Source organism: Notolepis coatsorum (assembly GCF_963971535.1).
Source record: "Notolepis coatsorum genome assembly, chromosome: 2".
In the NCBI taxonomy this organism is placed as follows: Eukaryota; Metazoa; Chordata; class Actinopteri; order Aulopiformes; family Paralepididae; genus Notolepis; species Notolepis coatsorum.
Window position 1 is genome coordinate 45,928,788 of NC_140166.1, and position 27,219 is coordinate 45,956,006.

At 45.7% G+C, this 27,219-nt stretch overlaps 1 protein-coding gene across 1 annotated transcript in view; it reads left to right on the forward strand.

The window, feature by feature from the left end:
* The window catches only part of unc5db (unc-5 netrin receptor Db), a gene marked incomplete at both ends in the record, with an annotated part of 422,972 nt that overhangs the window by 373,993 nt on the left and 21,760 nt on the right, over window positions 1–27,219 (forward strand). The window contains 2 exon segments of the mRNA XM_084308131.1: window positions 11,340–11,514; window positions 22,695–22,922. Of these exon segments, the coding sequence (XP_084164257.1) occupies window positions 11,340–11,514; window positions 22,695–22,922 (403 nt within the window).

The window sequence follows — 27,219 nt, forward strand, 5'->3', positions numbered from 1 at the left end:
CTCGCGTATCCAGGTGCTATTCCTCGGGACTGGTCGTGCGTCATGCTCACCCGTGAATAGAGTCGGGGGTCTGTAGCGCAGAGCCGCGGGGGTAGAGCCTGGGCTGTACTGGACCTCCTGGTCCTGTGGAGTACTGTGCTGCTGTCGGGCTTGACTCTCCTCCTCTCCCTCTTCTTCTTCTGTCAGGTCATCTAGATCCTGTAGTCGTCTATTTAGCCTCTCCGCGGTGTACACCGTTCCTTCCTTGTAGCTGGGTCTCACTGGGACCGGTCGGGGAAGGGGTTCGGAGGGGGGTATAGGCTCTCTCTGGTGGTCGAGTTCAGGGTCGCTTGATCGGTTAGGGGAGGGTGCCCTTGACCCGTGTCTTGACGAGGCCCTGGAACCCCGTGCGGAGGGAGGGGGTGTTGCCTTGGCGATCAGCTGCTCCATTAGCTGCGCTTGTATTCTGTCGCGCTCTGCTTCTCTTTGGGCACCGGCAGCGGCACGCTGGGTGTCGGCCCGGTCTCTTGCCATATTCTCTTCCGTCTGAAGGCGTCTAATCTCTAGACGTATACGATCTTCGTCGCTCCGTTGCTGCGCTTGAATGCGTTCTCTTTCCATGGAAGAATGTTCGCGCTCACTAAGCGTCTGTGCTTGGAGTCGATCGCGCTCTGTTGAGGCTGCTAGGCTGGCGAGGAACGCCTGTGCCAGCATCTTGTCCGCCTCGCTGGGGGAAGACGCTGGTTGAGGTGATCCGCTCCTGGCAGTACTCGTTGGAGATGCGTTCTCCTGCGGGGAGTCCTGGAGCTCTATCTCCGCGGCGCTCTCCTCATCTTGTACCGTGCAGAGTTCCATCTCTGGAGGGTTGTCTTCCTCCCGGAGCTCTCCGGGGACTACTTCTTCGGTCTTGGCGGGGGGTAGAGTCGTGTCGGTTCCCTCCTGGTCCCCACCGTGAGCTTGGTCAGTTACATTAGAACCCACTAGGGCCTCTGTGGTCGGGGTATCCTGGTTGATAGGGTCGGACATAATTTTACTTTCTACTTTTACCGCGTTTACCGTCTGTAGAAGGCTAGGTAGTATACTGGCAGCGTAATCCTCTAAGTACTGAGGTGGCTGCCGTCTACGCTGCGGGCGATCTACTTTAGGAGGACCGTTTTGTGGAGTGTTCATCATAGGCCATTTCAATATTAATACCACTATATTAATATTACACTAGTTACCATCCGGCTCGAAGGACCAATTGTAACTGAGGGGTGCAATTCCCTGACTGTATTGATAAGTATGGTATCATTAAACCACTACCGCTTTATGTACTTTAACTACTGGCCATACAGTACACAATATATGAATATGATGAACACTTCCCACAATGAAATCGGTTCCAGTCAAAGGTATTAATCAAGTATTTAATGGAGCAAAAGGTACATATGATACTTATATTACATTTGATTGCACTTGTAAGGCAAATGAGTATTCGTAGGCAAATCAACACTGAATGTCCATTCTCTGGTTACGCAGGAGGCAAGTATACAACCTGGCTCTTAGGGAATTATATCTATGGTACACTTAATGATATAGCGGGATATACTGGAAGGGGTCCTCCCGGTTGTAAGCCGGCAGGGGGGGTAGGAGAGCTGTCGGTAGTAGAACGTCTGGTCAACGATATCTAGGGAGACTTCGAGTACAGAAGACAGTGCGATAGACTCTTGATCCGCAGACGAATACAGCTTGGTTCTCTTGTAGGCTGTAGCTCCACAGTGAAGAAAGCTAGGCGGCCTCAGTCTCTCTGAGCGCCGACTCGACCTTGACTCCTCTCGGGGGTAAATCCAACACTCACAGGCGTCTGCGATTATCCGCTCCACAAATCACAGCACCAAAGCAAATATATATTCCAGCCGCACAGGGCTATGCAGACGTCGGGTAGGTAATCCAGTGTACATGTCCATTCTGTCCTCGCCTAGATCTCCTCGGATGAAAGCGCCATGTGGTCGGCCCAGCCTGGATAAGAATCTAGCTAACACGAGGAAGCGTTGGAGATGCTGGTCACTTTAGAACTCTAACCGCACGATGCACCATACACAATAGACTATTATTAACTTAATAGAAATACGTCGCACTCGACGGTACAGTGCCAAACTCTGACAATTCAGTTATTAATTCGCACGCGGTCTCAATGCTATTCTGGGGCCAAACAGGCCATACTTCACCGCACGTCGTATCGTGGGTGAGGCTTCACGTTGGTTACTAAGTTTCTGACTAAGTGCCTCTGTATTCACTTACGCCATATTTATATGCACGGTGAACAAATAGTGCCACTCTCATTTCTGTCGCCGTATCCCTGGGCAGGGCCGGGGCTAGTACAGACATGTCTTGTCGGTAACTTTGAACTTGACTCCGGGGGCTGGTCCCCTGGCGCCTGGTCCTTTGTCCAATAGGAGAATGAACTATTATGGGCTACTGGCGCTGCTGTGATGGCTGCCTTTCTGATCGCTCCGACGAGACTGTGCTTTATTTTGTTAATTTTTATAGTATTAGGAGTTTTATTTGCACCAACTGTTGGTGCATTATATGTGTATGACCGTCAGTCAATCATTGACATTGGATTAAGAAAAACTTACCGTTTGGATTGCTCTCTGGATCGGATCGCTGAACAGCAGAAATGGCCCACCGAGATCCTTTGTTATGCCGGCCACGGACAAGAAAAAAAGCTGCCGCGAAGACGAGGAAAGAGAGCCGGGGTCCGGAACAGACTGAGGTCCAAACGACACAGAACCACATTGCCCAGCATATTGTTGGCCAATGTGCAATCGATAGGAAACAAATTGGACGACATCAGAGCAAGGATCCAATTCCAGAGGGACATTCGGGATTGTAACGTCCTCTGCTTCACAGAAACTTGGCTGAGTCCAGATGTCCCGAATCATGCAATAGAACCGGCAGATCACTTCTTCGTTCTACGAAAAGACCGGACGGCATTAGAGTCACTAACATAGGGGCCCCCCAGGGCTGTGTTCTGAGCCCCCTCCTCTACTCCCTGTACACACATGACTGCGTAGCACAGCGGAACAACAACACCATCATCAAATTTGCTGATGACACAGTAGTGGTGGGCCTGATCTCTGCCAACGACGAAAGGGCCTACCTGGAAGAGGTAGAGAACCTGTCACAGTGGTGTCAGGAGAACTGCCTCTCCCTGAACGTCAGCAAAACAAAAGAGATGATTGTGGACTTCAGGAGGTCGGGGGTCAAGGACTACAGCCCCCTCAGCATCGACGGGGCACCAGTTGAGAGAGTGAACAGTTTCAAGTACCTCGGAGCCCACATATCCGAGGACTTGACATGGACCACACACATTGACAGTGTTGTGAAGAAGGCACGACAACGCCTCTACTTCCTCAGGCGCCTAAGGAAGTTCCAAGTCAGTCAGAAGATCCTTAGGAACTTCTACTCATGTACAATAGAGAGCATCCTGACCGGCAACATCACCTCCTGGTTTGGGAATAGCACTGCACAAGACCGTAGCAGACTACAAAGAGTGACACGTTCAGCCGAACGCACAATTAGAGGGGGGCTTCCCACCCTCCAGAACATTTACAACAAGCGGTGCAAGGGGAAGGCTAAGAGAATTATTAAGGACTCGAGCCACCCGAACAACTGCCTCTTTGAACTGCTGCCGTCAGGCAAGCGATACCGGAGTCTTATGGCGAGCACAGAAAGACTCAGAAGGAGCTTCTATCCCCAGGCCATCAGGCTGCTAAACGAACAATAATCGCTAAACGAACAATAATCACTATGCAACAACCATCAAATGCACACAGCACACACACCCACACGCACACACACACTCACTCAAACAAACAACACACTGCAGCACCCACTCTCCACACTTTAGATCACACAAACACACTTACACTTTATATTTATTGATAAAGGATTTGCACTACAACTCGTACACCTACTGTGAATTGTACCTAAACTGCACCTTGTCCATTTATGCCTTGCACTATATAGTATTGTATATTAGTACACTGCACAGTATTGTATATTGTATGGTAACTACGTCTACGAACATTGTACATATGTCTAAACTGAACACTGTGACCTCTTTTTTTTCTTCTAATTTTTACTATGTTTTTATTTCATACTTATCTTGTCATGCACAGTCTCTGGAGCGCAACAGTAAGAAGCATTTTGTACAAAAGTATTCTGTACTTCTGTATGACAACTATTAAAGAAACTTGAAACTTGAAACTAGTAGGCTAAAGGGATATTCCGTGTATATGTACAAGGAATATACAAGGGATATCAAACGATATACAAATACTATTCAATATATATCAACAAATAAATATATATACTCGGTTTAATCTGATCCTTCGTAACACTTTCACTACCACACTACAGAAGGTTAACCCTTTCACTGCCACACTACAGAAGGTTAACATTTTCACTACCACACTACAGAAGGTTAACCCGTTCACTACCACACTACAGAAGGTTAACCCTTTTACTACCACACTACAGAAGGTTAACCTTTCACTACCACACTACAGAAGGTTAACCCTTTCACTACCACACTACAGACGGTTAGTGTGGTAGTGAAAGGGTTAACCCTTTTGTCGTGTGGCAGTGAAAGTGTTAACAATCTGTATTGTCACAGTGAAAGGGTTAACCATTTGGTAGTGTGGTAGTGTGTAGTGTGGTTGTGAAAGGGTTAACCATTTGTCGTGCGGCAGTGAAAGGGTTAACCTTCCGTACTGTCGCAGTGAAAGGGTTAACCATTTGGTAGTGTGGCAGTGAAATCGTTAACCTTCTGTATTTCCGCAGTGAAAGGGTTAACCCGTTGGTAGTGTGGTAGTGAAAGGGTTAACCTTATGTAGTGTGGTTGTGAAAGGGTTAACCCTTTGTCATGTGGCAATGAAAGTGTTAACATTCTGTATTGTCGCAGTGAAAGGGTTAACCATTTGGTAGTGTGGTAGTGAAAGGGTTAACCTTCTGTAGTGTGGTTGTGAAAGGGTTAACCCGTTGGTAGTGTGGTAGTGAAAGGGTTAACCGTCTGTAGTGTGGTAGTGAAAGGGTTAACCTTCTGTATTGTCGCAGTGAAAGGTTAACCCTTTGTCGTGTGGCAGTGAAAGGGTTAACCTTCTGTATTGTCACAGTGAAAGGGTTAACCCTTTGGTAGTGTGGCAGTGAAAGGGTTAACCTTATGTAGTGTGGCAGTGAAAGGGTTAACCCTTTGGTAGTGTGGCAGTGAAAGGGTTAAATAATGCACCTCATCTGGGGCCCAGGAAGCTGTGGTACAGAACCCTTCACCGCGATGACGAGTGGGATTGAGAAAAGAACCCCAGACACTTTTCTTCGTCTCGCTCTTTGGTCGCTGCCGGACTGAGTCGCATTCTACTTAAGGCCCAGGTCATCTGCTCCTTGCCTGCACTTCACATTAATGTGTGATCAGCCGGTGTTGGTGAAAGGATCGAGAGCTATCTCTCTCTCCGGACCACTCAAGAGGAGAGAGACTCACTGATGTGTTCTTACGTGAACGGGAAAGAGAGCAAGGTTTCTCTCTCTCTCTCTGTCTCTGTGTGTGTGTGTCTCTCTCTCTCTCTCTCTCTCTCTCTCTCTCTCTCTCTCTCTCTCTCTCTCTCTCTCTCTCTCTCTCTCTCTATGTTTGTGCGTTTGCGTTTGCGTGTGAGTGTGTGTGTGTGTGTGTGTGTGTGTATGTATGAAAAAAGAGATAGTGCCAGGGCCTTGGAGTAAAAGTAAATGACTATATCATTCCTGCTAGCTCAGATGTTAAGACCATAATTGGAGTGTCTAGAGAATGTCTGCCTGCCTCTGCACACGGAGGTTACATTTATCATGATGGTGTTTCTATGAAGAGCAGCCCTTTGTACGAAAGTATTTAATGGGTCGGATTCTTACAGAATGTGTCTCTAAAGAAAAAGACAGATAGAAAACCTTTTTAAAAGTTACGGATAAATGGGAGGTTAAAGTTTAAAAAAAAAAGCCAAAAGTTAGACGGTTAGGATTTGCATTTGCATTGCAGGTTTGATGGTAGGGTTGAGGTTTAGGTTTGAGGGTTAGGGTTGAGGATTGAGGGTTAGGGGTAGGGTTGAGGGTTAGGCTTGAGGGTAGGGTTGAGGCTTGAGGGTAGGGGTGAGGGTTGAGGGTAGGGGTGAGGGTTAGGTTGAGTAAAGGGTTAGGGAGGATGGTTCAAATGTGATAAAATAAATTGTGATTAAAATCCAACATACATATAAAAATGATAGTACCTTTTATAGGAGTAGCCCATAAGAGACACCCCCACCAAAGACGATATCATCGTCTATCGGGATGTTTCAGTGTGTGTAGTGGCCGACTGTCATTCCTCCATGTGCTGACAGGCGTCCACGATGCACCCGTAATTAATTATCTACTCAGTCCCAAAGTTTGTGATGTAAATATGGAATGTCCCAAGTTGCTGCGGTATACAGGGTTTTATTGTTGTCCAAAGGTGAATGATGGTGAATGAAAGGTTAAATCAGAACAGTTGTCAATTGCTCCATTTGTCTGTTCCAAACAGTGAGACAGGTAGGAAAAATGTATCTTCATAACAGGTGCATGGGATTACGGTAATTAACTAGGCTACTTATAGAGGTGGCTGTAATGGAGGTGGTGAGCCCCCTAGTGTTCAAACATAAATAAGTCACTAGTCTAAACAATAATAATAATAATATTAATAACCAAAACACTCATATGGCCTTTACAGTGTGGACATCATCATATGCCAATTCACTAGACATCGCCCCAACCCTAGTTGAGAGTTTGTGATGGGACTCGAACATTTTAATCGAATTAATTCAAGACTTTATAGTTAATTAATCTAAATTAATCACATTTTAATTGCATATCAATATTTGATGCGAAAAGCAAACATTTTGGTATACGAGTGAATCAATGAATATACATTATACATACGTTTATGCAGCAAAATCCTGTATTAGCTACTACACAGACCAACAGATCAATGCATTTTTTAACAAAGTGCAGCAATTTTAGGAATAATATATATATAGCACAAAGGACCTTTTGTAAACTCAAGCACTTTCGAGGTAAAAGTAAAACGCAGTACTTTCAAGTACATTCCAGAACAGTTGACAATTGAAAAAAAAAACTATTGATTGATCTCAATTTCTCTTATTTTAATATTTTTTTATGAAGAAGCCAGACTAAGAAAAAAAGTTATTTGCGATTTATTATACTTTATACAGTACTTATAGCACATGCATGAGTCTGGTCTCCTTTGAAAGGTAACATTCTTACACAATAAAGAAAAATCATTATGCGATTAAATGCATACATTTTTTTTACTTTTAATTAGGGCTGTCAGTTTATCGCGTTAATTAGATAAATTAATTACACAGCAAATTATCGCGTTATGAAAATGTACTCAAAATGTATTAAAAAAAAATATATATATATATATATTTTTTTTTAAATAATCGTTCTTTAAAAAAAAAATTGTTTAATCTCATTCATTCGATAAGAACGTAGAATAAACATTTACAAACTTTTTTTTTAAATGGTCCATTTGCATGTTCTTGTATCTGATTCTAGGGACATCTATGGATCTCGGGGAATGTATTCCCAGTGTCAGAAATACTGTGTCTGTTACTAGGCTTGAGTAAATTGTAATGAACCAAATGAGAATATCAATTAAATTAGTTTTATCTTTGACTGTGAATAACACCATGCAAAAATTTACCAGACCTGAAAGAGCGACGGCGCTACCTGCGCGTACATCCAATAAAACGTCCCTGCCAGATCACTGTGACTGAGTGAGTGAGTGACTGAGTGAGTGACTGAGTGAGTGAGTGATGCCACTCATAACCCCGATGGCAGTCCTGGGGGAAAATTTGTTCTTTGTGTGGCAAATGTGCAAAAATAGGAATAGAAGATTCTGTTGTACACAGTCCTACAGGTCTGCAGAGAATGGTAATCGGACAATATAATAGAATAGAATAGAAATACTTTTATTATCCCGAGGGAAATTTGGCACTGCAAATCGCTCAACATTAAACATTTAGACAGAACAGGTCACGAATAAGAATAACAAAACAAATCAAATTGCCTAAATAAGAATAGAATAAAATAGAATAAAAATGGAATAAAATATACAGTAAATAAATACAGTAAAAAATATACTGAGGTCTACAGTAGGTGTAATATTGCACAGTGCTGTTTCAAAAGTAAGAGTCCAGGAAGACGGTAACTGTCACCCTGTGCTCAGTGATGCAGTGAGGCACAGTGATGCATTGTATAGTCTGATGGCTGTCGGAATGAAGGACTTCCTGTGCCGTTCAGTGCTGCATTTAGGTAGTGTGAGCCTGGCACTGAACATGCTCCTCCTGTCAGCCAGGTCTGTGTATAGTGGGTGGGAGGGGTGTTCCCTTACCTTCCCTTACCCCCAGAACCCACCTCACCCATGCCCACTTTGACAACCTACGATGGCTTAGAGTAGACGACAGAGTACAGCAACTTGCAATGGGCCTGGTCTACAAGATACACTATACGACTAAGGTACCCATGTACATGTCAAAATACTGCCCAAAGGTCAGTGAATACCACAACCACTACACCAGAGGAAGCTCAACAATCATGTTAAACCCAGATTCGGCTCAAACAAGGGACTAAATACGTTTCGCAATTATGCCACATCAATGTGGAACGCCCTACCTAAAGCTGTAAAGGAATGTGAATCCCTACCCACATTCAAAACCGCTCTTAAAGAGCACCTACGGGAGGCTGCAATTCGAAACTGGCCACCGTAAATGCCCAAAACCCCCACCACCTCCTAATAGACAGTCTCCTCCCCACCGCATGTATATATTCCCTCCCCGCCGTATGTATATCTCTCTCCCACCCACCCACCCCCTCCTAATGTACAGTCCCCTCCCCATCATAATTATGTATATACTCTGTCAGGATCTAGGGGTAACAGTACTGTATATTTGAATACCGTTTATGTCACAAATGTATCAGTACTAAATACCTATATGTCCCTATGCCATAAATGTCATGTATGTTGTGTATATGTCATAAATGTCTATATGAGTTGAAAATGGGGGACCGTACTGTATTGTACCCATTCTGCAATCTGTTAAATAAAGTTTTCATTCATTCATTCATTCATTCATTCATTCATTCATTCATTCATTCATTCATTCATTCATTCATTCATTCATTCATTCATTCATTCATTCATCCCTGATGGCCTGGAGCTTAGCAAGGCTCCTCCTCTCCTTATGATAACATGCATCAGAAGGCACTATATGGTAACAGATTGTGTTGAATCATACATCAACAAGAGGGAGCCGGTGAAACACAGCTGCTGCTCTCATCCGGCACACGGCATCACTGTCACCGCGTCCTCCTCTTTAACTCTTGTGCGTGTTTGTTTAAGGTCATTGTATATACCGTACTGGAAAGCTGTGAATTTAGCGCCCCGTAGTCCCACGAGGACCATAAATCAAATCTTGACAAATCAGGGCTCTCAGATCTCTGATATGCTGGGACTGATATGAGCTTAGGGAGCTTTGCAGGGGGCGTTGTGCCGCTCTGCCTTGATCTGGCCTGCAGGGGGCGTTGTGCCGCTCTGCCTTGATCTGGCCTGCCCTAAAAGAACAAAGGTGCCACTGCCACCCTCCACCACCAGCAGCATTAATCGTGCGCCATTTTTAATGAGCCTGCACCAATCGGAAGGAAAATCACCCGTCTGACTTTATGTCTCTGCAGAAGTTATTGCAGGGAACTTCAATGTATAACGTACAAAGTATATCACAGCCTACTGCACCTTATGTGTATACTGTATACTACTTACTCAATCAGAGCATATTTAGTATTTTTTGATTATATATATATATTAGATTATTAGATTATATATAGATTAGATTATTAGATTATACATATATTGTAACTATATTTATTGTGGGGCAAATATAACTGAAAGGGAATGCACCCTCATCTGCACCTTGACCTATTTATACTGCCTACTTGCCCATATGCGCATGCTCAGTGTTAATTATATTGTTATATTGTTACACTGCGTATTTCTTTTCTTTTTTCATTTTTACTTCTCCACTGTACTATAATTTGATGCCCTGTATCATGTCTTCTATCACATGTACTTGTACCTCCCCTCCCCCATGCTGCTATGATGACTGCATTTCCCCAAGGGGATCAATAAAGGAATATCTTATCTTATCTTGGCGACAAACTACCCCTCCTAAGGCTTCTTCTTCTTCTTCTTCTTCTTCTTCTTCTTCTTCTTCTTCTTCTTCTTCTTCTTCTTCTTCTTCTTCTTCTTCTTCTTCTTCTTCTTCTTCTTCTTCTTCTTCTTCTTCTTCTTCTTCTTCTTCTTCTTCTTCTTCTTCTTCTTCTTCTTCTTCTTCTTCTTCTTCTTCTTCTTCTTCTTCTTCTTCTTCTTCTTCCTCTTCTTCTTCCTCTTCTTCTCCTCATTAATCTATTTCATTTTATCCAGCAGCAGCCTGAACAGAGATCTAAAGTACAGATAATGGTTGAATGAGGGCGGCTGGGTAGCGCAGCGGACTAAGCGCCTGCCTACCACCGCAGAGACTCTGGGATCGAATCCAGCTGTCCTGGTCGTTGTAAACAGCGACTCCTACTGGTCGGTCGGGGCGCCTGCTCAGCAAGGAAGGGATCTGGGGGAGGTAGTGTGATCCTCCCACGCGTTACGCTCCCCCAGTGAGAGTCCTCGCTGTCAGGTGAAAAGAAGCGGCTGGCTGACTCCACATGTATCGGAGGAGACATGTGATAGTATCTATCAACCCTCCCCAGGCCGGCAAGTGGGGGGGAAATGCACGCAACGACCAGGAAGGGAATTGGCATAACGACTAAATTGGGATGGGAGAAAAATACAGAAAAAGGGGGAGAAAAAGTAGATATGAAAAAAGATAATGGTTGAATGAGAGATGACTATATGAGTCATGGAGAGAGCAGCTTACAGTCTCACTGTGGCTGACAATCTCCAGTCCTCCCCGTGGATGATAAGTTGTTTTTCTTTCCGTCTTAAGCGGTAATTTACTCTATATGGCGGCGCGTCCGAGTCATATCAAAGAGAACATTGCACTCTGACATCTAACAGAGTCATTCTGTCACCACAAATCAAAACATAGGCCTTTGACCGACTACAGCTCCCTTCCGACTCGTCATTTCCAACATCACAATATCACTGTGTGTGTGTGTGTGTGTGTGTGTGTGTGTGTGTGTGTGTGCGTGCGTGTGCGTGTGCGCGCGTGTGTGCGTGTGTGCGTGTGTGTGCGTGCGTGTGTGTGCGTGTGTGTGTGTGTGTTTCCGTCTAGTGTCCACACCGACACTAGCGGCTGTGAGGTCCTGCTGGGCCCGGAGGTGACGTACGGCCCCCCGGGACTGGACCTCTCGAGTCCCGTCGCCATGACGATCACCCACTGCGCCGCGCTGGACGCTGACAACTGGAACATCCAGCTCAAGAGGAAGACGCAGGACAATAAATGGGAGGTGAGAGAGAAATACCACATGATGACCCATCAACCAATCCGTCTCTGGATGATTTATTTCTCCCCGGTTGTCCTTTTGTTCAACAGCTCCTTATTCCCGTCGTTAAATGTCACGTTGTCCGAACACGATGGAGAGAAAACATGCCACACGTTACCTGACTTACTGTAAGGCCGTCGACTCTGTTTTCCTTTCACTGACCTCTATATATTTGTTTTATGTGACAATAGTAATTCTGTGGTGTGTGTGTGTGTGTGTGTGTGTGTGTGTGTGTGTGTGTGTGTGTGTGTGTGTGTGTGTGTGTGTGTGTGTGTGTGTGTGTGTGTGTGTGTGTGTGTGTGTGTGTGTGTGTGTGTGTGTGTGTGTGTGTGTGTGTGTGTGTGTGTGTGTGTGTGTGCGCGCGAGTAAGCGAACAACACTGGGACAGCTGGAGAAAAAAAAATAATAATTACGCTGTGTAATAGAGAGGAAGAGGCATGGCTGCTGTCAGTCAGAGAGAGAGAGAGAGAGAGAGAGGGGGAGAGAGGGTGCGGCCGGGTGTAACGACAGGGTATAAAGGGCCCGTTAGACGCGGGAAGTATCGATCGCTGGATCAGGACTCTGGGATCAGTACGATGAATGTGGACACGAGGCGATCAGGAGCCAAGTCCTGGAAATGGCCCCCCGCCGCTGAACCTTCACTCTGGGTGACCCTGCATCCACCCACCCGCCCTCCACCCTGCACCCTGCACCCACCCACCCTCAATTCCTTGAAAACAACCCATTTTTAACAAGGTGCTTAAAAAGTCCTTGAAATTCAAATCAACCATTCACATTGAATGTTTTGTTCATCCATGATCAACACGTCATCTGTTTTAATCAAATCTGACGAGACAGTCTTGCGCGCTCCAACGGCTTTCCCTCATTTCTTCTTCACGTGTGACGCTCTAGCTTGCTCTCGCTGGCAAGCAGGCCAAGAAGATGCTTTTAAAAGAAAAACAGCATTTAAAAGTGAATTGTATCCTTCGAGTGACATCCTTGAAAATGAAAAATGGTGCTTGGAAAAGTACTTAAAAGTCCTTGAATTTAATTTTGCAATGTCTGTGGCAACCCTGCATACACCACACACACACACCACACACACCAAGCTACACATCACACCGCTACACACACCACACACACCAAGCAGCCCTGTGCCTGTCACCACCACACACACACCACACACACCAAGCTACACACCACACCGCTACACACACACACCACACACACCAAGCAGCCCTGTGCCTGTCACCAGCACACACCACTACACACACACCACACACATCAAGCTACACACCACACCGCTAAACACAACACACACACCAAGCAGCCCTGTGCCTGTCACCACCACACACCGCTACACACACACCGCTACACACACACCAAGCTACACACCACACCGCTTGTTACGACCCTGGCTCAAAGGCCCGCAACCTATGTGCAAACCAACACCAAAACCCTGTGCTCAAACTCAAAATGCTACTCTATTAAGGAATTACTGGTGTAAACTAAAGTACAAGGACAGAAGACCGTGATAGCTATCTGTTACCCAACATTTCTCTAACCACAGACCCTGCATGTGTGTTACCAGGGCTGGTTTTAAAGCTGCCAGCAGGTAGCCAATCAGCAGCAATTAGCTAATTGGCAGCCCTCACCTGCATGCCCTGTGACACAGGAGTGATCAGGCCTGCATGCACAGTGACACAGGAGTGATCAGGCTCCTAGTACATAACACCTCCCCCACCAAACTGGTTGCCCAAGAGGCAACCACTACACAACAACCCATAACCAAAACAAAAAAACAACGAGCGCCTCCTTCTCTATAGTAGAGTAGTGCAGTTGATGCCTGTCAAACATTTTAGAAAAGTAGCACACTGGGTGCTCCACCTCTAATGCATCCTCTTGCAGGAGGACAGCTCCAGCACCGAGGTCACTAGCATCCACTGCCAACTTGAATGGCAGTTGAAAATCGGGAGCTGACAGAACGGGAGTGCTAATCAGAATACACTTGATGCTCTCAAAAGACTGTTGACAAGTCTCAGTCCACACGAAAGGTACCTTAGGACTGAGCAGATCGGTCAAAGGGGCAACAACAGAAGCAAAGTTCCTACAGAAACTCCTATAGTACCCTGCCATACCTAGGAAGCGCTTTAACTCCCGCCTGGTGATGGGAGCAGGGAAGCCCACTATAGCCTCCACCTTAGCTGCAATGGGGCACACATGCCCACGTCCAACCACATTACCCAGGTAGGTAACCGTGGCCTGTCCAAATTCACATTTTGCAAGGTTAACTGTCAAGTTAGCATCACCCAACCGCTTGAACACTTCCGCCAGATGCTCCACATGTTGTGACCAAGAGGAACTGTGGATAACCAGGTCATCCAGATATGCCTCACATAACGCTACCCCGGCCAGGACCTTGTTCACTAGCCGCTGAAACGTCGCTGGGGCATTTCGCATGCCAAAGGCCATCACTGTATACTGGCAGAAACTCTCTGGTGTGACAAAAGCGGATATCTCACGTGCTCGCGGAGTAAGCGGAACCTGCCAGTATCCCTTTAGCAAATCCAATTTACTTACAAAGGCTGCTGAACCCCCCCGATCGATACAGTCGTCCATTCTGAGGAAGAGGGTACGAGTCCGGCTTGGTTACTGCATTAACTTTACGGAAGTCAGTACAGAACAGAGTGCAGTCTGGCTCATCAACAAGCAGGCAGGGGGAGCTCCACGCACTAGAACTGGGCTCCGCAATGCCATGTCTCACCATATAGTCTACTTCCTTACTCAAGATCCGTCGTTTTTCCGGATTCACCCTGTAGGCATGTTGCTTAATTGGCCCTGCACTACCAACATCAATGTCATGCTCGAGTACATTAGTACGACTAGGGACATCAGAAAACAAACGTAAATGCTGTCTAAGTAGGCGCACCACATCCGTACGCTCAGGAAGTGGCAAGTACGACAGGTGTGAGTCCAAGTCACCTAGTATCTGGGTGTTTGGCAACCTGCCCTGAGAAATCTCCTTCGACACAGAACAGTCGGCTACAATAGGAGATGCAGAAACTGTTAGAACAGCCACAGGCTTGACCCCTGCCCTATCATTGTACGCCTTCAACATATTGACGTGACATAATCTACTCTTGCGCCTGCGGTCGGGAGTCTTAATCAAGTAGTCGACCTCACCAACTTTGCGCTCAACGGAGTATGGCCCACTATATTTAGCCTGTAATGCAGACCCAAGAATAGGCGAGAGAACCAACACCTTGTCTCCCGGTGAGAACACCCTATGTCGGGCCCGCCTATCATACCACACCTTCATTTTTCCTTGGGCTACCTTTAGGTTCTCTTTCGCTAGTTCACATGCTCTACTAAGCTTAAGCCTGAAGTCACACACATAGTCCAACAAGTGAGTAGAGGAAGGAGTCTGGTCAGCCAACCACTTTTCCTTCAGCAGTTTCAAAGGACCCCTCACTGTGTGGCCGAACACCAGCTCAGCCGGGCTGAATCCAAGAGACTCCTGGGTTACCTCCCTAGCAGCAAACAGAAGCAAAGGGATTCCATCATCCCAGTCTTTTTCGAACTCCGTACAATATGCCCGCAGCATTGTTTTGATAGTCTGGTGAAATCTCTCCAGCGCCCCCTGGGACTCTGGATGATAGGCAGAGGAAGGGCAATCCTGAGCAAAGAGACGGGACATGAAGTTAGACCCTTGATCTGATTGAATAACCTTTGGTAAACCAAACGTTGAAAAAAACCTAACCAGAGCTTTGGATATAGCTGGGGCTATGATCTTGCGTAAAGGAATGGCTTCAGGAAAACGGGTCGCTGCACACATAATAGTCAAAAGGTACTGGTTCCCTGTCTTAGTTCGAGGGAGGGGACCAACACAGTCAATGAGGATCCGCTCAAAAGGTTCCCCAACGGCAGGAATAGGCTGCAGAGGAGCCTGAGGGATCTTCTGGTTTGGTTTACCAACAACCTGGCACACATGGCACGAGCGGCAATATTGTGCCACATCCGACTTCAAACCAGGCCAACAAAAATGTCTCAGCACACGGTCATAAGTCTTCCTGACTCCCATGTGACCAGCAAGATCATGATCATGTGCTAGATGCAGTATATCAGGACGATACACGGCTGGAACAACAATCTGAAACACACTGCCCCAGTCATCCAGACTGGACAGGTTAGGTGGTGTCCACTTTCTCATGAGCACAACATTGCTAACAAAGTATCCTTGAGACGTATCTATCATTGCATCCTCTAAAACCGCCTCTTCAAAGAGGGACGACAAGGAGACATCCTTGTTTTGCTCTAGTACCAACTGCTCATGAGACGGTATCACCTTACCAAAACCCTCATCAGGGCCACTTTTCAACTCAACAAAGAACGTGTCACTAAGTGTCATATCACAATCTGAGTTAACAACATCATGGGTGTCACATTTGACCTTTGACATTGCGCGTGTTACCGCACACACAGGAAACACTCCTGGATGCTTCTGTGCGAGCTCATCAGGAACCTCAGAAACTACAGGGACGGGAATTACAACTGGAGTAGCCAGCACTTTGCCACCGGCCAAATCGTTCCCTAGAATGAAGGACACCCCCTTTATGGGAATGTGAGAACACACTCCTACAACAACATTGCCTGATACTAAGGGAGAGTTTAGCGAGACTTCATGCAAAGGAGTATTCACAAAGCCTCCTCCAAAGCCCTGAACAATGGCACCGGAATGCAATGAAGAATCTTCCGAAAATGGCAAAATCCCATCCAGAATGAGAGACTGGAAAGCTCCTGTATCTCTCCATATTGTAATAGCCTGCTTTGATCCTAATGCACCAACCAGTGAAACAAATCCATCCATCATAAACGTTGAGGAGCCCTCTAGCTCCCTGTCTGCACCTTTGATACTTCGCACCCCACCCTCTAATGTCGGCATAGGTGTCCTGTCCATGATTTCTACCAGAGCCACAGTTTTTACATTTTTCTGCTTAAGCACAGGGCACCCAGCAACGATATGACCAGGCTCCTTACAGTAAAAACAGATAACCGCCTCTGGGAATGCACTAGCAGAGCCACCTTGCCTAGGAGTCGAAGTAAACCGACCAGCAGACACGGGTGCCGGGAACCGGCTCCCCTGAAAAGGACGCCTACTACTCCTGGACTCTACACGGCCCTCCTCTACAAAAACAGATTTGTGTGTTAGCACAAACTCATCAGCCAAGACAGCAGCGTCGCCTATCTTCGATACCTTATGCTCATTTAGATGTGTGGAAACGTTATCAGGAACACACCTCTTAAATTCCTCTAGGAGAACCAACTGTCTAAGCTGCTCCCTTGACTCTGCTTTTTGCGAGGTGCACCACCGGTCAAACAGGTTCTCCTTCTCTTTTCCGAATTCAACATACGACTGTCCCTCCGACCTGCGATAGCCTCTAAAACGCTGACGATAGGCCTCGGGAACCAACTCATAAGCCCTCAAAATGGAAGCCTTAACAAGCTCATAATCAGCGCTTTGTTCAAGAGACAGAGCAGTATAGGCTTCTTGTGCCCTACCAACTAAAACACATTATAGCAGCAGTGTCCAGGCGGTATCAGGCCACTTCAATGTGGTCGCCACCCGTTCAAAAAGGGGAAAATATCTTTCCACGTCTTTCTCAAAAAATGGAGGCACCATCCTAATATTCCTGCCTACATCAAAACCGGAACGTGACTCTGAATGCAGAGCACCCGCCTGTAAGGCAGCATGCTTAAACTCAAGCTCCTTCTGCGCACGCTCGTGCTCCAGCAACATTTGTCTCTCCTTAAGCTCCCGCTCCTCTTTCCTCTCTTTAAGCTCACGCTCCTCTCTCCTCTCTCTCTCCTTAAGCTCACGCTCCTCTCTCCTCTCCTCACGCTCTCGCTCTAGCTGCCTTTCCTTAAATTCCAACTCCCTAATCCTCCACTCACCCTCTGCACCAGGTAATAGCGGAGACGCGTCAGACAAAGGAGGCTCCTCCACCCTCTCCTCAAGCACCTGCTCTCTAATGAGTAACACCCATAAAGCACTCAAGGCAGTTGGCTTCAAACGTTTCTCACTTGCAGTAAGCTCTACCCTGTAGTGTACAGCAAGTTATAGAAGTTGTTCCTTGGAAAACTTCTCCAACATGTCATGAGACGGGCGATCAACAAAGTCCCTGATGGAAGCCATCGTTACTGTACCAGTCACCACAAGCTACCCACTTTACCTTACAGTCACGAAGAACCACTAACGAACCACGAAGAACCACTAAAGAACCACTGAAGACCCCCTAACGAACCACTGAAGAACCACGAAGAACCACTGAAGAACCACAGAAGAATGCTAATGCCAATAACAACAACCAGAAGGGAACGCGGTGGAAATGTGAGCTCTACGGAGCGCACCTTTCTAGTTTGCAAAAAAAATTAAATAAAATAAAAATAAAAATAAAACACAACCACCCTGAAATAAATAGACGTGTCATACACGCAGGAGGTCAGGTGCTATCAGGTATGCTCACCAAACACTCAAACAAACAAAATAAATTCAACAAACAAATCCAAACAGGTGCGCCTTCTAACCTGATATGACTACATATGCTTCTACATCTAAACTGCAGTCAAAACCGGCCCACCACATGTCTACCCTAAGAAACACTAAATCAGGCCCTACCACACTACCTGTGTTTTCTGGCCCCCTAATCTACCTACCCTTAAACTAATGCCCTGTAGACCTAACCATCTTCAACCACACCTGCTACCAGTCAAAGATCATACTTGACCATCCACCCGTCCAGTACATGATACGGTACCAGACAAGTAGATGGTGCTCATCACTTCCCTGACTGCCCCAGGAGTATGTGGTGCACAGGAAGCTAACCAACAACCAGAAAATACTGTCCCTATCTACATGTGGTGCCCACTAAACTATATATTTTAACAGCATAAGTAGTCACATCAAATTACAAACAAATAAGGCATACTCACCTGTTTGATGAAACGGCTCAAGCCCCCACGTTACACAATATGTAACGAACACCACCCAAACCATAACACCATGACACCCCGTGTAACACAAAAAAAAAAACACCAAACAAATTTCTAGGGGTAAATATCCCGGACGAGCCCCCAACTGTTACGACCCTGGCTCAAAGGCCCGCAACCTATGTGCAAACCAACACCAAAACCCTGTGCTCAAACTCAAAATGCTACTCTATTAAGGAATTACTGGTGTAAACTAAAGTACAAGGACAGAAGACCGTGATAGCTATCTGTTACCCAACACTTCTCTAACCACAGACCATGCATGTGTGTTACCAGGGCTGGTTTTAAAGCTGCCAGCAGGTAGCCAATCAGCAGCAATTAGCTAATTGGCAGCCCTCACCTGCATGCCCCGTGACACAGGAGTGATCAGGCCTGCATGCACAGTGACACAGGAGTGATCAGGCTCCTAGTACATAACACCGCTACACACACACCACACACACACCAAGCAGCCCCGGTGCCTCTGTCACCACCACACAGCACTTTGTGTTGGCTGTTACATTAGGTTTACTCCAGGAGCTTTGTGAGTTACGGTGAAATGAAACGTGCCTGTTGTTATTTTATTCCTTGTTCAGAGTCACAGGAGGGGCATTTCTCTTTACTTGTTTATGTAGTGTTTTGTTTATTCGAGGACATTTTTTATTTCCTCTGGTGAAGAAGACGTTTGTTTTATTGGCCTGCAATGCGCAGTGTCTGTTTAATCCTCCACCCACAGGCTTAGCAAACTTGGTGTTGTCATTTTGCATTTATTTCCTTTCCTCGTATTCGCTCTGAATGTAGGGTGAGGTGAGGGGGGGGGTGCTTGAGGGTGATCTAGCTCCCACTGGGACAGCCAAATGGTGTTCAGATTAGTCTGTTTCGATTATATATACACATAATAGCTCTAATACACGTCATTATACATCCCTATAAATCCTGGACCACCCTCCTCACTAAATAACGAGCCCCCCCCCCCCCCCCCCTCCCCCCCCCCCCTCCCAACGTACTGACGAGGAAAATCTCCGGCCACCGCTTTTCCTTTGCTTCTGTTTTTCAGCAGTGGCAGGAAAATAATAAGAATAAATAATAAGTGCATTTACATTTACATTTAGTCATTTAGCTGACGCTTTTATCCAAAGCGACTTACAAGTTCTGTACGACAAGTCATCAGGAAGGGCACAACTCTATCAGCTGAGTAACAATGTTCATCAAAGTGTTGAGTGCTACAGGGTAGGTTAGTATTATTAGGACATGTGCATGACAGTAAGGTTAGTTAGGGTTCGATTTTTTTCCATTTCAGATAAGACTTCCAGGCAGCCAGTAATAATGGAATATTCTGCATCATACTCTTGAGTTTGGCCAACCAGGGTTCAAATGATGTTTCAACTTTGACCCCCCAGCTGTTAGGGATGGTTTGCGGGGTGCTTCAGAAGGGCTCGTTATGTAGAAAGAACACCAGCTGCCTTCTGCCTGAGCCCCATGCATCCTCATCCTATTGATTCCTAATAATAATGTTACCATAAGCAACGGAGATGGTTGGGAGGTGGTCCTCGGGTTAGTTTGATTATACAAGTCCCCGCGCTGCGTATCGCTGTCTCACTCACCCTGCAGGCGAGGGCACGTAGATGAGGTCTTCATCTCAATTAAGCTCTCTCCCTATCTCTCTCCCTCTCTCTCCCTCTCTCTCTCCATCTCTCTCTCTCTCTCTCTCTCTCTCTCTCTCTCTCTCTGACCCCCCCTCCCCCCTGTTCAGGAAGCTGACATGTTTTCCTCTCTCCGCACTCATTTGTATAATCTCTCCCTGAGATGCTGCCGTGCGCTCCTGTAGATTAGAGAACCTTGTGTAGCGACTCCCCTCGGGTCGCTCAGTCAGAGATTAGCGTTGCTTTGAAGAGCCTCTTCTGGTGACTCAGTGTCTACTGCTCTTACACTTAAAGGATTTTTTTTTAATAAATCTGTTTAGATTTCTGTTCGGTGTTACCATGCAGGCCTATCGACCTATCTCAAACCCCATCCTCCTATCACAGCTGTTGCTTCCGGAAGTCCATTTCTTGAGATGCAAGAGATACAGAAGGAGGAGCAGAGAGAGGATGCCACTGTAAATTAATACAAGACTCAGTCTAGCATTATGAAGGCTCTCTGAAAATATGTTTTTATTTAATTGTATTATTATTATCATCATTTTTCAAAAACCATAACCCGCAAGGGCATGGTATCAAAACATTCAATCCGTATACACAGTGCTATTAAGTTAACATACATTCTACTTGGAATCTGGCAACAAGTCAACACAAAAGTAAGGAGCAAATATTTTATTTCAGTGTGTTCAAACCTCTCTTTCTCTCAGTGGCGTCCTTTCATTAAAAGGCAAGGTATGGCGAGGAGGGGGGGGAGGGGGGGGTGGTGGTGAGGATTTTTTTTTGTCAAATCAGTTGTGCAATAGTCACTTTTGGTGAGTTGTTTCTATACAATTTAGTTATATGACATTTAGGTATGACACAGGACTACACAAGCATTTTTAGTATAGAAATGTGTCAACAGACTAAAGCAGGGAACCACAATATTTTGCATACGAATTATGCAGAATGTAATATCATAACTGTCTATTACTTTTCTTGCAATTGAGCCAATTTTCCTTAGGTACTGTTTTGAGGTGTGTGTTCAACAGAATGTAGTATCAAAAACACATTCACAAAAAGTATGGGTTACTGAATGCTGAACTGCACTATTATAATCACTAAGCCAGACCCTACCTGTGTCCCTGTATCACTTGTCTCTGCTGCCCTTTGATAAAAAAAACGTCCCTATGTCCATTTTCCTTTTTTTGGGCATATTTCAGTTAGTCACAGTAAAAGTCACCTAGTAAAAGTGAGAATTGACAATATCAAAACATGCTAGGGCTGTACCGAATAGTTCGAAGCTTTGTTCATAATGTTGACATTCGAATTCTAAATCAAAAAAAAAAAATTTAAAATCTTTTTTTTACATTTTTATTTGCCAAGGTATGGCGAGTGCCATACCTTGCCATACCAAATGGACGCCCCTGCTTTCTCTATTACATTAGCACTCAAAGTGATTTTTTTGTAAGACACTTCAGAATGTTACCTTTAAAAAGAGACCAGACTTGTGCATGTGCTATAAGTATGAAGTACAATAAATCACTTTGGTTATGCAATCGACAGGTGTTTTATGCTAAATGTGCCCGGCTGTTAAGGGGTTAAACACTGTCATGATGAACTCATTTAACATTGCCCCCTCTGGGTGTTCTGTAGAGGTATTAGTGGCATCGCGTCAGAACATTCTATGCGCTCTTAAATCTCAACGCAATGTGTTAACTCGCTAGTGTTTAGAAGAACTTGACTCCATTCAAACCGTGCATAGAGACAGGTATATAGACAGGTATATTTCTCTCCCTTGGCCACTTCCACCCATTTCATTTGTGTGATAATCTCAGGTCTCCAGCTCCTCTGTCTGGAACAGTAGGGTCTCTTTTTCGGTTCTCTTTCCAATACAAACTGTGTTTAGGAGTGAATGGAAAGATACTGTACGTTCCTTCATTTCAGCTGGAAATAATGAATTGCTTTCCACCTGCTGTTGTTGTCATGAATAAAACACTGTGCGCATTGCTCATAATGACTTGTTTTGTTTTCTGTACTGTATATACTAGCATAACTCGTTTAGGAAATGATTTTGGCATTCTCCAGAGACTACTCACCAAACCGTGTTTTCAGAATTCAGCTTCCATTATGTTACTTCGGTCATCATTCAACAGTGGCAAACCAGTTGCAGATCCAATACATAATACATACTCAGTAGTCACATAGTTAATTTGTTGAATTTATTCCAAATCTGATTATTTATTAATGCTACATATGTGCGTCTATCTGCATCATAATAGGCTGGAGAAAGAAATGTTGGGTATAGTTTTATTACGTGATTAGTATTACTATAACATCTCAATCCTATTACTGTTTAACCGTAAAGAAACTGTGGAATTATCCAACCTAGAATGAGTATGACGAACAATGAGCACAATAATATTAAAGTGATCGCAGCCTCAGACACACGAGAGACTCAAATTAAACCGGTTTGACCTGGTTTTTCCTCTTTATTACAACCATCTGTACTCTGTGTTGCAGGAAGTGATGTCAGTGGAGGAGGAGTCAACTTCCTGTTACTGCCTAATGGACTCGACGAGCTGTTACCTGTTGCTGGACCAGCCGGGCTCCTACGCCCTGACCGGCGAGCCCCTGACCCAGGCGGCCGCCAAGAGGCTGAAGCTCGCTGCGTTTGGTAGTCTGGAGGGCGGCTCCATGGAATATAGCCTCCGGGTCTACTGCGTGGACGACACGCCACACGCCTTTCAGGTAGGGAACAAGCTACCTACATATCCTTTCAGGTAGGGAACAAGCTACCTACATATCCTTTCAGGTAGGGAGGAAGCTACCTACATATCCTTTCAGGTAGGGAGGAAGCTACCTACATATCCTTTCAGGTAGGGAACAAGCTACCTACATATCCTTTCAGGTAGGGAGGAAGCTACCTACACATCCTTTCAGGTAGGGAGGAAGCTACCTACATATCCTTTCAGGTAGGGAACAAGCTACCTACATATCCTTTCAGGTAGGGAGGAAGCTACCTACACATCCTTTCAGGTAGGGAACAAGCTACCTACATATCCTTTCAGGTAGGGAACAAGCTACCTACATATCCTTTCAGGTAGGGAGGAAGCTACCTACACATCCTTTCATGTAGGGAACAAGCTACCTACATATCCTTTCAGGTAGGGAACAAGCTACCTACATATCCTTTCAGGTAGGGAGGAAGCTACCTACACATCCTTTCAGGTAGGGAACAAGCTACCTACATATCATTTCAGGTAGGGAACAAGCTACCTACATATCCTTTCAGGTAGGGAGGAAGCTACCTACACATCCTTTCATGTAGGGAACAAGCTACCTACATATCCTTTCAGGTAGGGAGGAAGCTACCTACACATCCTTTCAGGTAGGGAACAAGCTACCTACACATCCGTTCAGGTAGGGAGGAAGCTACCTACATATCCTTTCAGGTAGGGAACAAGCTACCTACATATCCTTTCAGGTAGGGAGGAAGCTACCTACATATCCTTTCAGGTAGGGAACAAGCTACCTACATATCCTTTCAGGTAGGGAGGAAGCTACCTACATATCCTTTCAGGTAGGGAGGAAGCTACCTACACATCCTTTCAGGTAGGGAGGAAGCTACCTACACATCCTTTCAGGTAGGGAGGAAGCTACCTACATATCCTTTCAGGTAGGGAGGAAGCTACCTACACATCCTTTCAGGTAGGGAGGAAGCTACCTACACATCCTTTCAGGTAGGGAGGAAGCTACCTACACATCCTTTCAGGTAGGGAGGAAGCTACCTACATATCCGTTCAGGTAGGGAACAAGCTACCTACACATCCTTTCAGGTAGGGAGGAAGCTACCTACACATCCTTTCAGGTAGGGAAGAAGCTACCTACACATCCTTTCAGGTAGGGAGGAAGCTACCTACACATCCTTTCAGGTAGGGAGGAAGCTACCTACACATCCTTTCAGGTAGGGAGGAAGCTACCTACACATCCTTTCAGGTAGGGAACAAGCTACCTACACATCCTTTCAGGTAGGGAGGAAGCTACCTACATATCCTTTCAGGTAGAGAACAAGCTACCTACATATCATTTCAGGTAGAGAACAAGCTACCTACATATCCGTTCAGGTAGGGAGGAAGCTACCTACATATCCGTTCAGGTAGGGAACAAGCTACCTATATCAGGGTTCCCACAGACATTGCAACATGACATTCAAGGACTTTCCAGCACCTTTACAAGCACTATTTTTCATTTTAAAAGGGCATTTAAAAGGATACAAGGGCATGCTGCTTTTGGAAGAAATTGCTTTTAGATGCAAGAATGCAAGGATTACTTTAAAGTGAGTAGTCAAGATACAGTGTATTCTCTATGTGTGTGTGTGTGTGTGTGTGTGTGTGTGTGTGTGTGTGTGTGTGTGTGTGTGTGTGTGTGTGTGTGTGTGTGTGTGTGTGTGTGTGTGTGTGTGTGTGTGTGTGTGTGTGTGTGTGTGTGTGTGTGTGTGTGCGTGCGTGCGTGCGTGTGCGCGTGTGCGTGACTGCAGATTGCCCGTGTGAAAAGACACTTCAGTGATGATAGGAGTAGGAAGGACCCTGCCTGACAGACTCTTAGCTCTTGACAGACAGACAGACACAAAAAGCCACGCATACTGTAATCACTGCCATTCAGATGTTAACCAGTCGTTCTCCTTTTCTTTTTTTTATCGTGTTCGACTTGATTATCCTTCAACGACCGATAGGGTATTAGGCATTGAGATCTCATCGGAGAGCATCGGGGGAAATCAAGCTACTCGTCGTCCCCAGAGAGAGAGAGAGACGGGAGAGGAGCGGATCGGAGGCGCGCTGAGCTGAGCCTGAGCTGACGGCAGGCAGGCAGGCAGGCAGGCAGGCAGGCAGGCAGGCAGGCAGGCAGGCAGGCAGGCAGGCAGGCAGGCAGGCAGAGCCGGGGCTCAGGACGTGACTCAGGCTCGCGGTGACGCCGCCGCGGCGATGTAGCAGCCGTCTGCGGCAGCTGGCTTTAAAATGCTTTCTGGATTTTGGTTTTATGAATTCCCAGCCTAGCCGAGCAGATGCCAGACCTCTCTGTGTCCCCTGGGTTTCCTGTCTTGCGAGAACAATCTCTCTCCGCTGTGTGTTTTTTTTTAAAGCTCCACCACAAAGAGCTGTGTCTAGGATCAACAGGAGGCCTGTGAAGAAACACTTGTACGAGGGTGATATGTCGTCGTCGTCGTCGTCGTCGTCGTCGTACCCGTCCCCCCCCCCCGAACGTGCCTCGCGACTTTGAGATGTTATCAGGGCTGGTGGCGTTCCTCCACCCCACCACTGCATAAGTAATACGGGGGGGGGGGGGGTCACGTAGAATCAGATGGGCGAAAACTAAACGCTCCTCTGCCACGAGTCGACACGTCCTTCTTCCAAGATCACAGGCTCTTCTTCCAAGTCGAAGCGAGCTATTTGTATTTGATGTATGGAGAGGGCACGGGGAGAGGTGTCAGTCCAGTCGATGCTGTCCTGACGTGTGCTGGCGAGCTGTTAGATAAGAGACAGAGACAGGTGGCAGTGGCACTGCGTCATATTTCATCCAGCAGGTTCCTCGCTGTCACATTTGTTTTTCTACCTGCATTTTTCATCCAATTTCTTTTTTTTATCTTTTTTTTTTTTTTACACCAACGGTTCATTGTTTTCCACACACCCACAACAACAAGAATAGACATGCATACATGTGTGCACACTCTTGCACTTACAGTACACACACACACACACACACACACACACACGCACGCATATGCGCATATATGCTCTCACATACACACACATACAGTACATGCACACAGACTCTTAGTCAGAATCAATCAGTCTGGCCTGGCATTAGTCACTGCCGTGTGGCCCGTCTCTTTCCCTCTGTGATTGAGATGGCTAACGATAGATGGCTCAGACACTGAACCGTCCCGCGGGGAGCGTGGAACAATGATGACGGATGATATACCCAGGGGCGACAATCATCAAGACCTCTTTCATCATCACAAATTCAATTTGGGAGACGGACGTTAGCCCCGGTGCATGCTTATTATCCGCGGCATTAAATTGAAGCTTCAGTCTGCCACACCGTGACTCGCAAATGTGATGCTAATGAAATGCAGAATTGTGTACTTTTTTTTGTTCGAAGGCAGCTTGATGCCATTTCACGAAGGCTCAGTTTTTGTGTTAGTATTTGTGATAAGTCCATTTGGCGGATGTGACAGGTGTTGCTGTTGATATGCAGAGGTGTGTGTGTGTGTGTGTGTGTGTGTGTGTGTGTGTGTGTGTGTGTGTGTGTGTGTGTGTGTGTGTGTGTGTGTGTGTGTGTGTGTGTGTGTGTGTGTGTGTGTGTGTGTGTGTGTGTGTGTGTGTGTGTGTGTGTGTGTGTGTGTGTGTGTGTGTGTGTGTGTGTGCGCGCGCGTGCGTGCGACCCTATCGCGTTATTGAACTTGATCATGCATATTTATTAGAACATTTTATTACAGCACTATGTTATCAATACACATTTATAAAACGAGGCATATTTAGGCTACAGAGGATGTAACATGTCAGAATTACATTTTATATGTTGTATCTAATGAGGTTTATACTGTTCAGCAGCAGTAACCCTTTCACTACCACACTACAGAAGGTTAACCCTTTCACTGCCACACTACAAATGGTTAACCCTTTCACAACCACACTACAGAAGGTTAACCCTTTCACTGCCACACTGTGTTAATTTTGGCAGCTATTTTTATTTTAGTTTTAGTCTTAGTCATGTGTCAAATGCTCCTTTTTCGTTTTCATCATATTTAGTCACCTTCATTTATTTTTCGTTTAGTCAGTTTTAGTCAACTACAGGTCTGAGCATTTTAGTCTTAGTCAGTTTTAGTCTCGATTTTGTCTTTTTTGTTTTAGTCTAGATTTAGTCAGGGGGAAAAGCTTAGTTGACGACCATATTTAGTCATCATTTTCATTGACAAAATTAACACTGCTGCCACACGACAAAGGGTTAGCCCTTTCACAACCACACTACAGAAGGTTAACCGTCT